At 46.3% G+C, this 22236-nt stretch overlaps 1 protein-coding gene across 3 annotated transcripts in view; it reads left to right on the forward strand.

Moving 5' to 3' along the window:
* LOC106575853 (chloride channel protein) overlaps window positions 1-22236 on the forward strand; it is a 41179-nt gene that overhangs the window by 5795 nt on the left and 13148 nt on the right. For 2 of the 3 annotated variants that reach the window (XM_045700257.2, XM_045700261.2), the window contains exons 2-9: window positions 10281-10497; window positions 10605-10736; window positions 14652-14780; window positions 14940-15073; window positions 16171-16248; window positions 17362-17440; window positions 20157-20282; window positions 20411-20495. In XM_045700257.2, coding sequence (XP_045556213.2) covers window positions 10281-10497; window positions 10605-10736; window positions 14652-14780; window positions 14940-15073; window positions 16171-16248; window positions 17362-17440; window positions 20157-20282; window positions 20411-20495 — 980 coding nt within the window. Of the gene's footprint in view, window positions 1-6927; window positions 7915-10280; window positions 10498-10604; window positions 10737-14651; window positions 14781-14939; window positions 15074-16170; window positions 16249-17361; window positions 17441-20156; window positions 20283-20410; window positions 20496-22236 lie in introns of those variants that run through there. The other variant, XM_082960889.1, reaches the window with a different exon arrangement.

The raw sequence follows: 22236 nt of genomic DNA on the forward strand, positions 1-22236 counted from the left end.
ATGGCTGGAATGGGTGGAAAGCTGCCCAAGGCTGCCTCAATTCCCCCTCTTCTCCCTCTCCTCCTTCTCTCTCTTTTCTTCCTCTCTTTCCTCTCCTCTCTTTCTTTCCCTTGGAGGTGCTAGGATAGAGTTGAGGTCTACCCAAGGAGGACCCTCTCCTTCCTCTGTCCCTCTCCTCTTCTCTCCTGTGTCTTTCCCCTCTCCCTCTTCTCCTCCCTCTCTCCTTCTTGGAGGTTGCAGAGACATGGTGGCCTCTTGCCCAAAGCAAATCCTTAATCCCTGGCCCTAGCAGAGTGTCTATGGGACCAGAGGTCAGATAAAAATAAGACATCTAAATTAGTCACACTATTTACAGGCTTAATATCCCCCCACTGGAGGTACCCACATCTATCACACAGGGATGATCACTATGATGGGGCTGTGTGTGTGTGTGTTATGATCACTATGGTGGGTTACAGAGGGGGAGAGAAAAGTGGGAGAAGGGTGTGTTGAGCTGTTGATACTGGTACGCTATCTTAATACTGTTTATTTATGCAATGCCTTGGCACAGCCGGGGATAATTTCCTACAAGATTTTGAAGCTATCTAAACCCCTTCTGTGGATGGTGGACTGGGCTTATGCAGTGAGGTGTGTCCCATGTAAGAGGAGCACCCAGGCGCGCATGCGCATGCGCCACACACACACACACACACACACACACACACACACACACACACACACACACACACACACACACACACACACACACACACACACACACACACACACACAGTGTCTCTCTGTTGGTGTGTGTCTGTCAGCACAGCCACAGCTCCAGAGGTCACATCCTCTCTCAGCCAGGCCAGGGGTCAACACAGCTGTGTGACCTGGAAGTAAATCACTTAATGTTCTGCTCCACTGTCACAACAACATCAGTCTGAATAGTCAGTCAGTAGGCTATAGTCTGGGTAAGTAGCCTGTAGTCAGTCAGTAGACTATAGTCTGGGTCAGTAGGCTGTAGTCTGGGTCAGTAGGATATATTCAGTCAGTAGGCTATAGTCTGGGTCAGTAGTCTATAGTTCTATAGTCTGGGTCAGTAGGCTATAGTCTGGGTTAGTAGACTATAGTCAGTCAGTAGATTGTAGTCTGGGTCAGTAGGCTGTAGTCTGGGTCAGTTGGCTATCGTCTGGGTAAGTAGGCTATAGTCAGTCTGTAGACTATAGTCTGGGTCAGTATGCTATAGTCAGTCAGTAGGCTGTAGTCTGGGTCAGTAGTCTGTAGTCTGGATCTGTATACTATAGTCCGGTTAAGTAGGCTATAGTCTGGGTAGGTAGAATATAGTCAGTCAGTAGTCTATAGTCAGTCAGTAGGCTATAGACATTCAGTAGGCTGTAGTCTGGGTCAGTAGCCTATAGTCAGTCAGTAGAATATAGTCTGGGTCCTTATTCTATTGTTTGGGTCATTAGGCTGTAGTCAGTCAGTAGGTTATAGTGTGGGTCCTTAGGCTGTAGTCAGTCAGCAGGCTTTAGTCTGGGTCAGTAGACTGTTGTCTGGGTCGGTAGTATATGGTCTGGGTCTGTAGACTATAGTCAGTAGGCTGTGGTCTGGGTCAGTGGGCTATAGTCAGTCAGTAGACTATAGTCTGGGTCAGTGGGTTATAGTCTGGGTCAGTAGGCTGTAGTCGGTCAGTAGCCTATAGTCTGTAGATAGTCAGTAGGATATAGTCAGTCAGTAGGTTGTACTCTGGATTAGTCGGCTGTAGTCTGGGTCAGTAGGCTATAGTCTGGGTCAGTAGACAGTAGTCTGGGTAAGTAGTCTATAGTCTGGGTTAGTAGGCTATAGTCAGTCATTAGGCTAACGACAGTCAATAGGCTATTGTCAGTCAGTAGCCTAATGTCTAGGTCAGTAGACTGTGGTCAGTCAGTAGGCTGTAGTCAGTCAGCATGCTTTAGTCAGTCTGTAGGCTATAGTCAGTCAGTAGGCTATAGTCAGTCAGTAGGCTATTTATTGTAAGTCAGTAAGCTATAATCAGTCAGTTTGCTATAGTTTGAGAAGCCTGGTATGAAGATATCACTTCATGGGAGAGACAATCCATCAAACGTTTGGAATGTTTTGGTCTCCTGTTTTGTCTTTTTCACCATGTAATATCTTGGTAAATACTATATTACTATCTGTACTAAATGGTCTAATTAGGTTATTACACAGATCTTAGAGCGAGAGAGCTTTGCGGAGAAGTGTCTCAGTGAGCAATGAGTCACACTGGCTCTAAATTTAACCCGGAGTTGGGTTTCACCCCAGAAGGCGATGGTTAATGGGTGGACAGGGAAGACAGGTGAGAGGGATGGTGAGAGGGAAAGTTTGGGGGGGATGAAAGGGAGGAGGGGGAATAGGTCAGATTGTTTTGAGAGATGGAGAGAACATCCCAATAGGTGTGTACGGTACTTTACCTTGTACATCTGTACCTTTGTATGCATATATTATATTTCCAGTACTGTCAGTCACCAATCCTAACTCAAATCAAATCAAATAATATCTTATGTTTCACTGAGACTTGGCTGAACGACGCCGCGGATAATATAGAGCTGGCTGGCTTGTCTGTGTTTCGGCAGGACAGAGCAGCTACGTCTGGTAAGACGAGGGGCGGCGGTGTGTCTCTATTGTCTAGTATTAAAGAAATCTCAAGGTATTTCTCGCCTGAGGTAGAATACATCATGATAAGCTGTAGACCACACTATCTACCAAGAGAGTTCTCATCTATTTTTTTCGTAGCCGTCAATTTACCGCACTCAACAAGCTGTATAAGGACATAAGCAAACAAGAAAATGCTCATCCCTGCTAGTGGCCGGGAACTTTAAGAGAGGCAAACTTAAATCCGTTTTACCTAATTTCTACTAGCATGTCACATGTGCAACCAGAGGAAAAAACTTGGAGTGCCAAGCGGTACCGGAGCGCTAAGTCTAGGACCAAAATGCTCATTAACAGCTTCTATCCCCAAGCCATTAGACTGCTGAACAACTAATCAAATGGCCACCTGGACTATTTACATTCACCTCCTCCCTCCCTTTGTTTTTACACTGCTGCTGCTCGCTGTTTATTATCTATGCATCGTCACTTTACAAATTACCTCGACACACCTGTACCCCCGCACATTGACTCGGACCGGTACCCACTATATATAGCCTCATTATTGTTTGTTTTGCCTTCGTTTATTTCTTGAGCTGCATTGTTGGTTAAGGGCTTGTTAGTAAGCATTTCAAGGTAAGGTCTACACCTGTTGTATTCGGCATATGTAACAAATACAAATTTGATTTGATTTGATACATTATATTTCCAGTATTGTCAGTCACAAATTAGTTTCCATATCTGACATCGTCAAAGTACAATACTACAAACCTAATCCCATTCCACCCGATAAAGCAGGTTTAACATAGCGTTAGTGCCAGGTATTAAATCACTACCACTTCCATTCCCTGCGAGGGGTCCCTAGTTAGTTTTATGATCTTGGACTGGATAGCTGGAATCTCCTGGGCTGATTGGCCGACTGACTTATAGGGAATAGACCTAGGAGAATGAATAGCTGTTGACAACCTATTGTCAACCCTTAAGTGTCTATCAACCTCCACCCCTTTCTCCTACTGTACTACCTCCCCTTGGACAACAAGAAGGCAGGTACAGTCACTCTTACAGGGATGTCTTAAAGGACAGAAAGGACAGATGTGACATCCAGATAGAGGTTATATACAGTGTATATCAGAGAGAGGAAGGACAGAGTGACATCACACAGCACCTGAGAAGAGAGGAAGGACAGAGTGACATCACACAGCATCTGAGAAGAGAGGAAGGACAGAGTGACATCACACAGCACCTGAGAAGAGAGGAAGGACAGAGTGACATCACACAGCACCTGAGAAGAGAGGAAGGACAGAGTGACATCACACAGCACCTGAGAAGAGAGGAAGGACAGAGTGACATCACACAGCACCTGAGAAGAGAGGAAGGACAGAGTGACATCACACAGCACCTGAGAAGAGAGGAAGGAAGATGCAGGAGTGCATCAACACTTTTGAGACAGGTCTGAACTTAGACCAGATTCTGGTACGACCTTTAGTGATATTGATATTTTACTAGTAATATTTATGTTTCTTTATTATGTTATAACATCACATAATTGCAAATTATTGTGAGGTCATATTGACATTGTTTATGTTAGAATGTTACCTATTTATTTACATGTGGCCAAGTGGTCTCAATTTGTGTTCTCTAAAATGTTTATGTTCTCAATTTAAACGGCTTGACATATCAATTTCTTAAGGAAATCAATATTGCAGTCAATCAACTAAAGAACAAATGTACATTGTGTTTAAGACATGTGCAAAGAGATACTGCACAGAGTTTGGAATATTATCTTTAAACTATTGTGCATGAAACATTGACTCTTAAGGATGTCCTAAAACAGTGTGGCTATCCTTATAGGGGAAGTCCTAAAATAGTATGGTTTTACCCATAGAGGGGATGTCCTAAAACAGTGTGGTTTTACCCATATAGGGGATGTCTAAAACAGTGTGGTTTTACCCTTATAGGGGATGTCCTAAAACAGTGTGGTTTTACCCTTATAGGGGATGTCCTAAAACAGTGTGGTTATCCTTATAGGGGATGTCCTAAAACAGTGTGGTCATCCTTGTAGGGGATGTCCTAAAACAGTGTGGTTATCCTTATAGGGGAAGTCCTAAAATAGTATGGTTTTACCCTTATAGGGGATGTCCTAAAACAGTGTGGTTTTACCCTTATAGGGGATGTCCTAAAAAAGTGTGGTTATCCTTATAGGGGATGTCCTAAAACAGTGTAATTATCCTTATAGGGGATGTTATAAAACAGTGTGGTTATCCTTATAGGGGATGTCCTAAAAACAGTGTGGTTTTACCCTTATAGGCGATGTCCTAAAACAGTGTGGTTATCCTTATAGGGGATGTCCTAAAACAGTGTGGTTATCCTTATAGGGGATGTCCTAAAACCGTGTGCTTATAGGGGATGTCCTAAAACAGTGTGGTTATCCTTATAGGGGATGTCCTGAAACAGTGTGGTTTTACCCTTATAGGGGATGTCCTAAAACCGTGTGCTTATAGGGGATGTTCTAAAACAGTGTGGTTTTACCCTTATAGGGGATGTCCTAAAACAGTGTAATTATCCTTATAGGGGATGTCCTAAAACAGTGTGGTTATCCTTATAGGGGATGTCCTAAAACAGTGTGGTTATCATTATAGGGGATGTCCTAAAACAGTGTGGTTATCCTTATAGGGGATGTCCTAAAACAGTGTGGTTATCCTTATAGGGGATGTCCTAAAACAGTGTGGTTTTACCCTTAAAGGAATGTCCTGAAACAGTGTGGTTTTACCCTTAAAGGAATGTCCTGAAACAGTGTGGTTATGTCCTAAAACAGTGTGGTTTTACCCTTATAGGGGATGTCCTAAAACAGTGTGGTTATCCTTATAGGTGATGTCCTAAAACAGTGTGCTTATTGGGGATGTCCTAAAACAGTGTGGTTTTACCCTTATAGGGGATGTCCTAAAACAGTGTGGTTATCCTTATAGGTGATGTCCTAAAACAGTGTGCTTATTGGGGATGTCCTAAAACAGTGTGGTTTTACCCTTATAGGGGATGTCCTAAAACAATGTGGTTATCCTTATAGGGGATGTCCTAAAACAATGTGGTTATCCTTATAGGTGAAGTCCTAAACAGTGTGGTTATCCTTATAGGTGAAGTCCTAAAACAGTGTTAGCGTTTACTTGGATGCTCTGAATTGTTATGGGAGTGTTGTTATTGGAGCCAATGATTTTATACAGGGGTGGGTTTCCCTTACCTTGGTATTATAGATTACCCATGTGTGTGTGTGTGTGTGTGTGTGTGTGTGTGTGTGTGTGTGTGTGTGTGTGTGTGTGTGTGTGTGTGTGTGTGTGTGTGTGTGTGTGTGTGTGTGTGTGTGTGTGTGTGTGTGTGTGCATGTGTGGTCAGCCCTGACAATATAGCCCTGACAGTATCTGTCTTGGGACACAAGGTTAATAATATAATCTGACCCAGTCACTGACGGACAGATACAGAGATTAGGACATGGGGCACCACACAGACACACACTCACCAGGGACCCAGGAATCTGTGGTTATTATTATTTTTTAATTAACTCTGAATGTCACCCTGCCCTTCACTCTCTGAATCTGTTAGCAGCTCTCACTCTCTCTGTGAGTTTCTCTCTACCCCTCTGTCTGTCTGTCTGTCTGTCTGTCTGTCTGTCTGTCTGTCTGTCTGTCTGTCTGTCTGTCTGTCTGTCTGTCTGTCTGTCTGTCTGTCTGTCTGTCTGTCTGTCTGTCTGTCTGTCTGTCTGTCTGTCTGTCTGTCTGTCTGTCTGTCTGTCTGTCTGTCGCTCTCTCTCTCTCTCTCTCTCTCTCTCGCTCTCTCGCTCTCGCTCTCTATCTCTATCTCTCTCTCTCTCTCGCTCTCTATCTCTCAATTAAATTCAAGGGGCTTTATTGGCATGGGAAAAATATGTTTACACTGCCAAATCAAGTGAAATATATTATCTCTCTTTCTCTCTCTCTCTTTCTCTCTCTCTCTCTCTCTCTCTCTCTCTGAGTCTCTCTATCCCCCCTCTCTCTCGATCAATTCAATTCAATTCAATGGGCTTTATTGGCATGGGAAACATATGTTTACATTGCCAAAGCAAGTGAAATGGATAAACATAAGGGAAATAAACAATAAAAAGTGAACAGTAAATATTACACTAACATCTCTCTCTAACCTCTCTCATTCTCTCCCTGATTTTTCTCTCTCTCTCTCTCTCTCTCTCTCTCTCTCTCTCTCTCTCTCTCTCTCTCTCTCTCTCTCTCATTCTCTCTCCCTGCGTCTCTCTCTACCCCCCCCCCTCTCTCTCTCTCTCTCTCACACACACACACTCTCTCCTTGAGTCTCTCTTTACCCCTCTCACTCTCTCCCTGATTCTCTCTTTGTCTGTCTCTCTCTCTCTGTCTCTCCCTGAGTCTCTCTCTACACCCCCCCTCTGTCTCGCTCCCAGAGTCGCTCTCTACCCTCTCTACCTCTTTCTCTCTCTCTACTTCTCTTTCCCTCTCTCCTGCTCTCCACTCCCTAAAGTCATTAGAAAGTGTCTTCCGCGTTCATTCTAAGCTGTTCTATACCTCCTCTCTTCCTTCCGTTCAGTGTTGTTATTGATGTACATGTTGATTGATTGTTAAACGTCTAGTTGAGGCACATAGAGGCCCTTACAACTCCCACATCAGGTTGCCTTTGATGTTAGTGTTTCTTGGATACCACTTGTATGTATTTCATAAATATTTTTTTTAAATAGGTAGGATTAAACCCTGAGCTAGTTTCTCTCTGGCTCTGTGCGTATTGAGTCCTTTGGAATGGTGAATATGTGTGTGGAATAGTAGTGAATGTGTTATCAGTGTATTGAGTGGAGTGTACATTGTATGACTCCACACACAGGGTCACATGACAAACACAGGCTGACAGATGGAGAGTGACAGGCTCTCAGTAATAGATGTATCACAGGTCTCAGACTCTCTCTCACGCTGTCTCTCTCTTTCTTTATCTCTCTCTTTCTTTCTCTAGAGAGAGATACTGTGATGATGACACTTTCTTTTCTCTCTGTGGTTGATTATTCATTCTTTCATTCCGTGTCTTATCTTTTGATCTCTCGATCTATCGTACTGTCTGTCTCTCACCCTCTGTCTCCCCCTCTCCTTTTTGTCATCACTCCCCAGGTTCCTCTTTTTTTGCCAGTCCTGCCTGTTTGTTCATCCCAGATTGATAGTGTTGTGTTGTTAATGTTTAGTGTTGACCTGGTATTACAGTCCCATATAAAACTGTAGGACAGGGAGAGAACAGTCCCATTAAAGAATGCCCAAGAAAGCAGACACAGAACAGGTACTGTATGCAACAACATTATATATTTATCTTAAGCTGTTAAATGCGTATGTATCTTTTGAGGGGTTATACAGTGAGCTCCAAAAGTATTGGGACAGTAGCAAATGTTTTGTTGTTTTGGCTCTGTACTCCAGCACTTTGGATTTGAAATCATACAATTACTAGGAGGTTAAAGTGCAGAATGTCAGCTTTAATATGAGGGTGTTTTCATCCATATCCGCTGAACAGTGTAAAAAGAACAGAACTTTTTGTACTTCGTCCCCCGTTTTAGGGGACCAAAAGTATGTGTACTTACTGTATGTTCATGTGATCAATACAGCATAATGTCTATTGCTTCCTGAAGAGAGGGAACATTTAAGTCAGCTTGCCCTGGCAAGACATCAGTGTTTTACTTGTTTTTTATCTTAATTAATTATAGATCCACTGTTAGTACAGCTATTACAGTGTAAGTGTCAAAATGAAAACAACTGAGTAAATGCTTGTTGCATGGCAGTCCATAAGCCTCTGGATATAATACAGTGTTGTTTTGAATAGGAATGAACAGATAGTAGAGGTAGCTTGCTCACTTGCAGTAACATTTGCTATAGGACTTTAAAAACATAAAAATACATTTTAAGAGGTGTGTTCAAGAACAGTGGGCAACATTAGATGTGTTTAACACCAGCCTCACTATAGCCTGTAATTCCATCACCCTATTAGGGTATAGGGAAGGGTCCCTATGGGGAATGAGTCAAGAGAGGTTAAACCAAGGTGAAACATTGCACAAGGCAGTTCAGCGGTATTGTTGTTGACCGTTTATTGTTTACCAAAAATGAATCCCTCAAATTAGCCTAGACATTGCCCCTAGAAACAGATGACAAACACAGGTGAGGTGGGTAAACAGTGAAACACAAATCACTAGAGTGTCACAACGTTAATGATTTTTCTATGCATAAATATACAAAGCCGTTTTGAAATGAACAACATTTGCACCTGTATCAGCCAGGGTTCCGGTTAATTCCACAAATTCCAATCTAATTCCAGGTCAGTCTTTGAATTCCAATTCCAACTTAATTCGTTCCAATTTAACAGTTTAGCTATACTGGAAATCTAGAAATACAAGTTGAAATTATTTCAAACAAATCATGCTGTCAATTTTGTACTTTAACTGGGAAATGTACAAACATTGAATTCATATTCATTTCTAAAGATGAAATGTTTTTACAATTTCAATTAAATTCTAATTCCAACAGTCCAAACTTGAAGATTGTTGAAATTCGAATTGAATTCAATATAAATTCTCCTATCAAATCAAATTGGATTTGACCACAACTCTGGTATCATCTGACATGGTTGTCAGTAGGCCTCCTGGTTGGTTGGTTGCCTCAGCTTTCCTCTCCTGTGAGAACCTGATACAGGACTGTCTGGCGCCAGTTGTTTAGTTCTTCCACTGATTTAGACTCATGCGTTGCAACTTAGTGGTTGTCTTGAAGCACAGGTCCAAGGCCAGGTGTGTTTTATAGCCTGTGTAGGTTAATTAGCAGTAGGGTGATGAAAGCTGATCCTAGAGCAGCTTCTAAGTGTATCAACCTTCCTGGGTCTGTCTGTCTGTCTGTCTGTCTGTCTGTCTGTCTGTCTGTCTGTCTGTCTGTCTGTCTGTCTGTCTGTCTGTCTGTCTGTCTGTCTGTCTGTCTGTCTGTCTGTCTGTCTGTCTGTCTGTCTGTCTGTCTGTCTGTCTGTCTGTCTGTCTGTCTGTCTGTCTGTCTGTCTGTCTGTCTGTCTGTCTGTCTGTCTGTCTGTCTGTCGCTCTCTCTCTCTCTCTCTCTGTCTGCGTGCGTGCCTGAGTACATGCGTGCATGCGTGTTGGAAGAGGAAGGTGTGGCATGTTCTGTCTTCCTGGAATCTCTTCCTCTGGCAACCTGGCTCCTGTCCAGCCCAGCTTCCACTCAGGGAGGGGTTTTTCCAATCTCTTGGCCCGTTTTGTCTATTTCTGGCCTGCGGCAGGGTATTCAGGTTGGTGTGTATCCCTTACAGACACGCCGCACATTCCCTCTCTACCTCGTTATCTCCAGCTATCCCACTGTGCCGGATTCAGTTTTCTTCACCGCTCCATTTTATGATCCCCCTTTTAATTTCCTCTGATTCTAGGGAGCCTCTTGGTAATGAAGAGAACTAGAAGGCTTTCTGGGTAATGAAGTCTGCTCTGTCCAGGAAACTGCAAGGGTTTCTGGGTAATACTATATAGTCTTTGCTCTATCTCTGGTAAGATCTATTGATCTTGGTAATTATATGTGGTATCCTGCTCTGTCCAGGTCCATGGGACAGCTGGGTAATATAATGTAGATTCAACATTACTTCCTGGGTAATGTAGTCTTTCCTCTGCCCAGCTCTATGGGGAGTACAGGGAACAACTCGGTAGCTTAGCCAGACGGGAAGCCACACGGCTGCTGACAGAGAGACAATGGAGAAGGCAGAAAGGAGAAAACAACATTGTCAACGCCAGACGGGGACGTGGCCAACGACATCACAACACAGTCACCATGGAGTCATATCTCAGCCACACCTCCTCCACAAAGAATCCCCGCCCCTACTCCAAATGCCAAGGTGAGAGACAAGGACTAGTTCTAGCTACATCACTGTAAATAACCCCTGGTAAAAGTTATATTGAGGCCTAAACACATACAGTAATATAACTTATTGTGTTGTTCCAGACTGTGTGGCTCGTATACAGCGGTACATCGTGACCAAGCTGGGGGAGGACTGGATCTTCCTGGTGCTGCTGGGACTCACCATGGCCCTGGTCAGCTGGAGCATGGACTACACCAGTGCCAAGAGCTTACAAGGTACATGACTACAGTCCCCATAATCCACTGTGGCTGTAGCAGGCCAGGTACCCTCACTAGATGGCCATACAAGACAGGATAAAAACAGATGATCAATATCATAAGCTATTTGACCTCAATTTAGGCCTGCTACCCAATTCCAAGTCAACCCTCTGTCCCTACCGCCTAGGTAAGTCAAATAAAGTCAAATAAAATGTTATTAGTCAGATGCGCAGAATACCACAGGTGTAGACTTTACAGAGTAATGCTTACTTACGTGCCCAATCCTAACAATACAGAGTTAAAAAGTAAGATACATATTTGCTGAATAAAAAAGGAAATAATAAGACAATGAGAACAATAGCGAGGCCAAATACAAGGAGTTCCAGTGCCAAGTCAATGTGCAGGGCAACCAGGTAGTTGAGGTCATCAAGGTAGTACTGTATGTACAGGTAGGTAGGGGTAAAAGTCACTAGGCAATCAGGATATATAATAAACAGAGTAGCAGCAGTGTATGTGAAGAGTATGAAAGTGCATCTATGTGTGAGTGTGTGTGTGTGGTGTCAATATGTTTGTATGTGTGAGCTTATGTAGCGTGTGTGTGTGTGTGTGTGTGTGTGTGTGTGTGTGTGTGTGTGTGTGTGTGTGTGTGTGTGTGTGTGTGTGTGTGTGTGTGTGTGTGTGTGTGTGTGTGTGTACTTTCATGCTTGTGTGTGTGTGTGTACTTTCATGCTTGTGTGTGTGTGTGTGTGTGTGTGTGTGTGTGTGTGTGTGTGTGTGTGTGTGTGTGTGTGTGTGTGTGTGTGTGTGTGTGTGTGTGTGTGTGTGTGTGTGTGTGTGTGTGTGTGTGTGTGTGTGTGTGTGTGTGCGTGTGTGTGTGTGTGTGTGTGTGTGTGTGTGTGTGTTGGAGTGTCAGTGTAGTATGTGTGAGTGTGTGGGTAGAGTCTAGTGAGTGTACATTTAGCCAGTGCAAGAGTCAATGTAAAAAAAACTGTAAATAAATAATAAAGGGGGTCAATGTAAATAGTCTGGGAAGCCATTTGATTAACTGTTCAGCAGTCTTATGGCTTTCAGGTTAGAAGCTGTTCAGGAGCCTTTTGGTCCCAGACTTGGTGCTCCGGGACTGCTTGCAGTGTGGTAGCAGAGAGAACAGTCTATGGTGGCTGGAGTCTTTGACAATTTTTGGGGCCTTCCTCTGACACCGTCTGGTATAGAGGTTCTGGATGGAAGGGAGTTCGTCACCAGTGATGTACTATGCCACATCCGACGAGCGTCAGACCCAGTGTAGTAGGATTCGATCTTAGTCCTGTATTGCCTGTTTGATGGTTCGTCGGAGGACGTAGTGGCATTTCTTCTAAGCATCTGGATTAGTGTCCCGCTCCTTGAAAGCAGCAGCTCTAGCCTTTAGCTCAGTGAGGATGTTGCCTGTAATCCATGGCTTCTGGTTGGGATATGTACGTACGGTCACTGTGGAGACGATGTTGAAATGTATAGATGTATAGATGTTGACCTTCCCTGCTATACACTCTTCCCTGCTCTACAGTCGTGGCCAAAAGTTTTGAGAATGACACAAATATTAATTTTCACAAAGTCTGCTGCTTCAGTTTGGCCAGGAAACTCCCCAGACCTTAATCCCATTGAGAACTTGTGGTCAATCCTCAAGAGGCGGGTGGACAAACAAAAACCCACAAATTCTGACAAACTCCAAGCATTGATTATACAAGAATGGGCTGCCATCAGTCAGGATGTGGCCCAGAAGTTAATTGACAGCATGCCAGGGCAGATTGCAGAGGTCTTGAAAAAGAAGGGTCAACACTGCAAATATTGACTCTTTGCGTCAACTTCATGTAATTGTCAATAAAAGCTGTTGACACGTATGAAATGCTTGTAATTATACCTCAGTATTCCATAGTAACATCTGACAAAAATATCTAAAGACACTGAGCAGCAAACTTTGTGGAAATTAATATTTGTGTCATTCTCAAAACGTTTGGCCACGACTGTACACTCTTCCCTGCTCTACACTCTTCCCTGCTCTTCCCTGCTTCACACTCTTCCCTGCTCTTCCCTGCTCTACACTCTTCCCTGCTCTACACTCTTCCCTGCTCTACACTCTTCCCTGCTCTACACTCTTCCCTGCTCTTCCCTGCTTTACACTCTTCCTTGCTCTTCCCTGCGCTATGCTCTTCCCTGCTCTTCCCTGCTCTACACTCCTCCCTGCTCTTCCCTGCTCTACACTCTTCCCTGCTCTACATTCTTCCCTGCTCTTCCCTGCTCTACACTCTTCCCTGCTCTACACTCTTCCCTGCTCTTCCCTGCTCTACACTCTTCCTTGCTCTTCCCTGCGCTATGCTCTTCCCTGCTCTTCCCTGCTCTACACTCCTCCCTGCTCTTCCCTGCTCTACACTCTTCCCTGCTCTACACTCTTCCCTGCTCTACACTCTTCCCTGCTCTACACTCCTCCCTGCTCTTCCCTGCTCTACACACTTCCCTGCTCTACACTCTTCCCTGCTCTTCCCTGCTCTACACTCTTCCCTGCTCTTCCCTGCTCTACACTCTTCCCTGCTCTACACTCTTCCCTGCTCTACACTCTTCCCTGCTCTATGCTCTTCCCTGCTCTACACTCTTCCCTGCTCTTCCCTGCTTTACACTCTTCCTTGCTCTTCCCTGCTCTATGCTCTTCCCTGCTCTACACTCTTCCCTGCTCTTCCCTGCTCTACATTCTTCCATGCTCTTCCCTGCTCTACCCTCTTCCCTGCTCTACACTCTTCCCTGCTCTTCCCTGCTCTACACTCTTCCCTGCTCTACACTCTTCCCTGCTCTTCCCTGCTCTACACTCTTCCCTGCTCTACACTCTTCCCTGCTCTACACTCTTCCCTGCTCTTCCCTGCTTTACACTCTTCCTTGCTCTTCCCTGCGCTATGCTCTTCCCTGCTCTTCCCTGCGCTACACTCTTCCCTGCTCTTCCCTGCTCTACACTCTTCCCTGCTCTACATTCTTCCCTGCTCTACACTCTTCCCTGCTCTACACTCTTCCCTGCTCTACACTCTTCCCTGCTCTTCCCTGCTCTACACTCTTCCCTGCTCTACACTCTTCCCTGCTCTACACTCTTCCCTGCTCTTCCCTGCTTTACACTCTTCCTTGCTCTTCCCTGCGCTATGCTCTTCCCTGCTCTTCCCTGCTCTACACTCTTCCCTGCTCTTCCCTGCTCTACACTCTTCCCTGATCTACACTCTTCCCTGCTCTACACTCTTCCCTGCTCTTCCCTGCTTTACACTCTTCCTTGCTCTTCCCTGCTCTACACTCTTCCCTGCTCTTCCCTGCTCTACACTCTTCCCTGCTCTTCCCTGCTCTACACTCTTCCCTGCTCTACGCTCTTCCCTGCTCTTCCCTGCTTTACACTCTTCCCTGCTCTACACTTTTCCCTGCTCTTCGCTGCTCTACACTCTTCCCTGCTCTTCACTCTTCCCTGCTCTACACTCTTCCCTGCTCTTCCCTGCGCTACACACAGAAAAAAGGATCCAAAAGGGTTCTTTGGTTGTCCCCATAGAAGAACCCTTTTTGGTTCCAGGTTGAACCCTTTTTGGTTTCAAGTATAACCCGTTTGGTTCCATATAGAACCCTGTGTGGAAAGGGTTATACTCTACCTGGAATCAAAAAGGGATCTTCAAAGGGTTCTCCTATGGGGACAGCTGAAGAACTGTTTTAGGTTCTAGATAGAACCTTTTTTTTCTAAGAGTGTAACCACTGCTCCACTCTCCCCTCTTCTTCCTCTTCCTCTTCCTCCTCCTCCTCTCTCCCCTCTTCCTCCTCCTCCTCCTCCTCTCTCCCCTCTTCCTCCTCCTCCTCCTCCTCCTCTCTCCCTTCTTCCTCCTCTCTCCCCTCTTCGTCCTCCTCTCTCCCCTCTTCCTCCTCCTCCTCTCTCCCCTCTCCCAGCGTATAAGTGGATGCACGGGGAGCTGAGGGGGAATGTCCTGATACAGTACCTGGCCTGGGTCGTCTACCCCATGGTCCTCGTCATGTTCGCCTCTCTCTTCTGCAACATAGTCGCCCCTCAGGCCATAGGTAGGTACTGAACATAGTGTTGCTCTCCTTATCTCCATCTCTTTCTCCCACCTGGTTGCCCAAATGTACATAAGTGGGATATAACTGCTCTGTTTCCAGGATCTACCTATCAATCACTCTTTTTCTCCAACATTCTCTCTGTTGTTCTGTCTCATGTAGGTTCTGGTATTCCAGAGCTGAAGACCATTCTGCGAGGGGTGGTGTTGAAGGAGTATCTAACTCTTAAAGCCTTTGTGGCCAAAGTCATCGGGCTGACCGCCGGCCTGGGCAGTGGCATGCCCGTGGGGAAAGAGGTGAACCTACTCCTCTCCTCTTCCAATTACTAGTATTATCTCTCTCCCTCTCTGACTTCCTCTCTTGCTCTCTTTCTCTCTCCCCCGTCCTTCCCTCCCTCCATCCCTTTCTCTCTTTCTCTCTCTCTCTCTCTGACCTCTTTCTCTCTCTCTCTCTCTCTCTCTGACCTCTTTCTCTCTCTCCCTCTCTCATTTCCTCTCTCTCGCTCTCTTTCTCTCTCCCCGTCCTTCTCTCCCTCCATCCCTTTCTCCTTCTCTCTCTCTCTCGCTATTTCTCTCTCTCTCTCTCTCTCTCTCTCTCTCTCTCTCTCTCGCTATCTCTCTCTCTCTCTCTCTCTCTCTCTCTCTCTCTCTCTCTCTCTCTCTCTCTGTCTGACCTCTTTTGCTCTCTATCTCTCTGACCTCTCTCTCTCTCTCACTCTCTCTCTCTCTCTCTCTCTCTCTCTGTCTGACCTCTTTTGCTCTCTATCTCTCTGACCTCTCTCTCTCTCTCTCTCTCTCTCTGACCTCTTTCTCTAACTCTCTCTCTGTATCTATTCTCTCACCCTCTTTTATCTCTCTGCTTCTTCCCTTCCTCTTCCTCTCTTTCCTTACTTTCCTCCCTTACCATATCTCCCCTCCCTCTCTCCTCCTTTCTGTCTCCTTCTCTCCCAGTGAGTAGTATAATAAATCATCTTCTGTCGTGTTTTCTCCTCCACCCCTTGTGGGACAGAAACGATTTACTCAACTCCTCGACAAATGTACTCAACTCCTCAACATTTTCCCTTTATGGAGGCTGGTCAACTGTCAAACATAGCAATTATAACATGATTCATCTTTGCTGATACAATGTGTCCCAGTTGAGAATTCAAGTCAGAGCAAATTGTCCATGTCTATGCAGATCATGTGTATGGTGGGTCTACCTCTGTGCTCTTTGTCTCTGTGGGTAGCAGGAGATTTTCCCAACCACTGATCAGGTCAGGTATTTTCTCATCCCCCTAATGGTTAAGAATTAGGATTAAGGGTAATCTGATCCTAGATCTGTGGAGACTGGAGAAGGGCAACTTCTACCTCAAGTGTGTGACTGACTTTGTCCTCCTCCCTCCCGTGCTTCCTAGGGTCCCTTCGTCCACATTGCCAGTATCTGTGCTGCTGTGCTGAGTAAAATCATGTCCATCTTCTCTGGAGTGTATGAGGTAAACCGAAGCCCTAACCAGAACAAACTATAACTCCCAGCAACCCCCACTCTCACTAGCATGACCTTTGACCTGAGTAATAACAGTAATATTTAATGTGGCTGTGAGGCTGTCACTCTGTCATGTCTGACCTCTTAATTGCGTCTTTTTTAAGTCTCACAACTCTTGTTCTTGTTGCTGTTATGACTCTCTCTCTCCCCTCCCTCTCTCTCTCTCTCTCTCTCTCTCTCTCTCTCCCCTGTCTCTCGTTCTCTCTCTCCCCTCTCTCTCGCTCTCTCTCTCGCCCCCCTCTCTCTCTCTCTCTCTCTCTCGCTCCCCCTCTGTCTCTCTCTTTCTCTCTCTTCTCTCTGTCTCACTCTCTGTGTCTCTCTGTCTCTTTCTCTCCCTCCTTCCCTCGTGTCTTTGTTTAGGCTCAGCAGTCTCTCACACATTGTCTGTGTATTAATAGTGTGATGGTTATGTCTGGCATGTGTATTAACACTGACCTCCCGTGACTGTCTCTGTCTCCCCCCTCCCCTCGCTCTTCCCTCTCTCCCTTCCCACATCTCCTCTCCATCCCTGCCTCCCATGTTCTCCCCTTCCTCTCCTCTCCTACTCCCTCTCCCCTCTCTCGTTTGTTCCGTGGACCCCTGCCCCCAGAGTAGTGCCCATAACCAGGACCTGCTGGTATGTGCGTGTGCTGTGGGAGTGGCCACCTGCTTCGCTGCCCCCGTGGGAGGCAAGTCCCGCCCACATATCCCTACATGCACCTCTGGAGACCTGGGGGTTATGGAGCAGTGGGGTGCAATGCATAGAATGTTACAGATAGAAATGTATTGTATAGAATGGAAATAACTGTGTAATGAATAATGAATATTGCTAGGTGTAAGTAATTCTATCTGCAATGGCCTGAGCATTTTGTCCTATTGACTAGACAGCCTGTTCTGTCTGTCTGGTCTCTCTCTGTCTCTGTCTATTTTGATGATTTGTTCAGGGCTTGTGTGACTCTCTGGTGAGCTTGGTTGGTTTGGCGGTTCTCTGCTGTGCTGTTCTGTATTTTCTACCTCTGTCTCTCGCCTCCCCTCCCTCCCTCCCTCTCCTCCTCTCTCCTCCCTCTCTTCTCTGTGTCAGTAGAACCCCTGTGGTTACACAGACATTCTGACAGTGGGCTGTGCCGTGGGGGTGGGCTGCTGTTTCGGCACTCCTCTAGGAGGTACTGTATCACTCCCTAGCCACTACACTATGACCTCTCTGCTGTACTTCACTACACCTCTTTCTACACCACTATCACTCCTTCACTACACCTCTTTCTATACCACTATCACTCCTTCACTACACCTCTTTCTATACCACTATCACTCCTTCACTACACCTCTTTCTACACCACTATCACTCCTTCACTACACCTCTTTCTATACCACTATCACTCCTTCACTACACCTCTTTCTACACCACTATCACTCCTTCACTACACCTCTTTCTATACCACTATCACCCCTTCACTACACCTCTTTCTATACCACTATCACTCCTTCACTACACCTCTTTCTACACCACTATCACTCCTTCACTACACCTCTTTCTATACCACTATCACCCCTTCACTACACCTCTTTCTATACCACTATCACTCCTTCACTACACCTCTTTCTATACCACTATCACTCCTTCACTACACCTCTTTCTATACCACTATCACTCCTTCACTACACCTCTTTCTATACCACTATCACTCCTTCACTACACCTCTTTCTATACCACAATCACTCCTTCACTATACCTCTTTCTACCCCACTATCACTCCTTCACTACACCTCTTTCTATACCACAATCACTCCTTCACTACACCTCTTTCTATACCACTATCACTCCTTCACTACACCTCTTTCTATACCACTATCACTCCTTCACTACACCTCTTTCTATACCACTATCACTCCTTCACTACACCTCTTTCTACACCACTATCACTCCTTCACTACACCTCTTTCTATACCACTATCACTCCTTCACTACACCTCTTTCTACCCCACTATCACTCCTTCACTACACCTCTTTCTACACCACTATCACTCCTTCACTACACCTCTTTCTATACCACAATCACTCCTTCACTACACCTCTTTCTACACCACTATCACTCCTTCACTACACCTCTTTCTATACCACTATCACTCCTTCACTACACCTCTTTCTATACCACTCTCACAATCCTATCCTCCTCTTTAACCCCTGCTCTACCTTTCTGAATACCTCTCCATGTCATTCCTACCACTTTCTATCTCTCTCTACATCCCTCTCTCTCCCTCTAACCCCCTCTATCTCTCTCTACATCCCTCTCTCTCCCTCTAACCCCTCTATCTCTCTCTACATCCCTCTCTCTCTCCCTCTAACCCCCTCTATCTCTCTCTCTACATCCCTCTCTCTCCCTCTAACCCCCTCTCTCTCTACAGCCTTCTCTCTCCCTCTAACCCCCTCTATCTCTCTCTACATCCCTCACTCTCCCTCTAACCCCCTCTATCTCTCTCTCTACATCCCTCTCTCTCCCTCCCTCTAACCCCCTCTATCTCTCTCTATATCCCTCTCTCTCCCTCTAACCCCCTCTCTCTCTACAGCCTTCTCTCTCCCTCTAACCCCCTCTATCTCTCTCTACATCCCTCACTCTCCCTCTAACCCCCTCTATCTCTCTCTCTACATCCCTCTCTCTCCCTCCCTCTAACCCCCTCTATCTCTCTCTATATCCCTCTCTCTCCCTCTAACCCCCTCTCTCTCTACAGCCTTCTCTCTCCCTCTAACCCCCTCTATCTCTCTCTACATCCCTCTCTCTCCCTCTAACCCCCTCTATCTCTCTCTACATCCCTCTCTCTCTCCCTCTAACCCCCTCTATCTCTCTCGCTACATCCCTCTCTCTCCCTCTAACCCCCTCTCTCTCTACAGCCTTCTCTCTCCCTCTAACCCCCTCTATCTCTCTCTACATCCCTCACTCTCCCTCTAACCCCCTCTATCTCTCTCTCTACATCCCTCTCTCTCCCTCCCTCTAACCCCCTCTATCTCTCTCTATATCCCTCTCTCTCCCTCTAACCCCCCCTCTCTCTACAGCCTTCTCTCTCCCTCTAACCCCCTCTATCTCTCTCTACATCCCTCACTCTCCCTCTAACCCCCTCTATCTCTCTCTCTACATCCCTCTCTCTCCCTCCCTCTAACCCCCTCTATCTCTCTCTATATCCCTCTCTCTCCCTCTAACCCCCCCTCTCTCTACAGCCTTCTCTCTCCCTCTAACCCCCTCTATCTCTCTCTACATCCCTCTCTCTCCCTCTAAACCCCTCTATCTCTCTCTACATCCCTCTCTCTCCCTCTAACCCCCTCTATCTCTCGCTACATCCCTCTCTCTCCCTCTAACCCCCTCTCTCTCTACAGCCTTCTCTCTCCCTCTAACCCCCTCTATCTCTCTCTACATCCCTCACTCTCCCTCTAACCCCCCACTGCTCTCCCCTTCCTGTAACAGTAATCTACAGTGCACAGATAGCCTCAGCATAGAATGGAAACACTCAGCTAAAATCATTAAAGCTTGTCTCTACTCTTCAAATATTGTATTTTATAATCTCCATTCATCTTGCCTACAGTCATGTCTCTGATTCGCTCTGATGTTTATTTTGCTCTCATGCTGAGTATTTAGCTATTCTGTGTGTGTGTGTGTGTGTGTGTGTGTGTGTGTGTGTGTGTGTGTGTGTGTGTGCTCATTCTGCTCACTTAAACTCAAATCTATCTATCTCCCTCCATCCATCCATCCATCCATCCCTCTCTCTCTCTCTCTCTCTCTCTCTCTCTCTCTCTCCTCTCTCTCTCTCTCTCTCTCTCTCTCTCTCTCTCTCTTGCACACCTTTCTCCTTCCCTCTCTTGTCCTCCCCCTCTTCTTCTCTCCTCTCCAGGGGTGTTGTTCAGTATTGAGGTCACGTCTACCTACTTTGCTGTGAGGAATTACTGGAGAGGGTATTTCGCTGCCACCTTCAGTGCCTTCATATTCAGGGTGCTGTCTGTGTGGAACAAAGATGCTGGTAAGCAGAACAACTGAATCCCACTGTACACCTTTTCTCTCATGGTGATGTCATATGTTTATTCATGCCAGGTGTTTTAAAATAGGATCAGCTTTCACTCTCTCACTCTCTCGCTATCCCTGTCACAGTCACCATTACAGCTCTTTTCCGGACCAACTTCCGGATGGATTTTCCCTTTGACCTGCAGGAGCTCCCAGCCTTCGCAATCATTGGGTGAGAGCGCTTAGCAAACATTCTACACACCCCTTTTTGACCCAACAGTCTTCAACTGAACTGCACCCACTTAGGGATGGTGTGGGGATCAATGGGTTTGTGTGTGTCTTCCTGACTCCCTATTGAAGAATCTCCTGTGGGTTCCTGACTCTCTGTCCCCTGTCTGTCTGTTGTAGGATATCCTGTGGGTTCCTGACTCTGTCCCCTGTCTGTTGTAGAATCTCCTGTGGGTTCCTGACTCTCTGTCCCCTGTCTGTCTGTTGTAGAATCTCCTGTGGGTTCCTGACTCCCTGTCCCCTGTCTGTCTGTTGTAGGATATCCTGTGGGTTCCTGACTCTGTCCCCTGTCTGTCTGTTGTAGAATCTCCTGTGGGTTCCTGACTCCCTGTCGTCTGTCTGTCTGTTGTAGAATCTCCTGTGGGTTCCTGACTCTGTCCCCTGTCTGTCTGTTGTAGAATCTCCTGTGGGTTCCTGACTCCCTGTCTGTCTGTTGTAGAATCTCCTGTGGGTTCCTGACTCTCTGTCCCCTGTCTGTTGTAGAATCTCCTGTGGGTTCCTGACTCTCTGTCCCCTGTCTGTCTGTTGTAGAATCTCCTGTGGGTTCCTGACTCTGTCCCCTGTCTGTCTGTTGTAGAATCTCCTGTGGGTTCCTGACTCCCTGTCGTCTGTCTGTCTGTTGTAGAATCTCCTGTGGGTTCCTGACTCTGTCCCCTGTCTGTCTGTTGTAGAATCTCCTGTGGGTTCCTGACTCCCTGTCTGTCTGTTGTAGAATCTCCTGTGGGTTCCTGACTCCCTGTCCCCTGTCTGTCTGTTTTAGAATCTCCTGTGGGTTCCTGACTCCCTGTCCCCTGTCTGTCTGTTGTAGAATCTCCTGTGGGTTCCTGACTCCCTGTCTGTCTGTTGTAGAATCTCCTGTGGGTTCCTGACTCCCTGTCCCCTGTCTGTCTGTTGTAGAATCTCCTGTGGGTTCCTGACTCTGTCCCCTGTCTGTCTGTTGTAGAATCTCCTGTGGGTTCCTGACTCCCTGTCTGTCTGTTGTAGAATCTCCTGTGGGTTCCTGACTCCCTGTCGTCTGTCTGTCTGTTGTAGAATCTCCTGTGGGTTCCTGACTCCCTGTCTGTCTGTTGTAGACTCTCCTGTGGGTTCCTGACTCCTGTCCCCTGTCTGTCTGTTGTAGAATCTCCTGTGGGTTCCTGACTCTGTCCCCTGTCTGTCTGTTGTAGAATCTCCTGTGGGTTCCTGACTCCCTGTCTGTCTGTTGTAGAATCTCCTGTGGGTTCCTGACTCCCTGTCCCCTGTCTGTCTGTTGTAGAATCTCCTGTGGGTTCCTGACTCCCTGTCTGTCTGTTGTAGAATCTCCTGTGGGTTCCTGACTCCCTGTCCCCTGTCTGTCTGTTGTAGAATCTCCTGTGGGTTCCTGACTCTGTCCCCTGTCTGTTGTAGAATCTCCTGTGGGTTCCTGACTCTGTCCCCTGTCTGTTGTAGAATCTCCTGTGGGTTCCTGACTCCCTGTCGTCTGTCTGTCTGTTGTAGAATCTCCTGTGGGTTCCTGACTCTCTGTCCCCTGTCTGTCTGTTGTAGAATCTCCTGTGGGTTCCTGACTCTCTGTCCCCTGTCTGTCTGTTGTAGAATCTCCTGTGGGTTCCTGACTCCCTGTCCCCTGTCTGTCTGTTGTAGAATCTCCTGTGGGTTCCTGACTCTCTGTCCCCTGTCTGTCTGTTGTAGAATCTCCTGTGGGTTCC

Source organism: Salmo salar, chromosome 02, assembly GCF_965601325.2.
Source record: "Salmo salar chromosome 02, fSalSal1, whole genome shotgun sequence".
In the NCBI taxonomy this organism is placed as follows: Eukaryota; Metazoa; Chordata; class Actinopteri; order Salmoniformes; family Salmonidae; genus Salmo; species Salmo salar.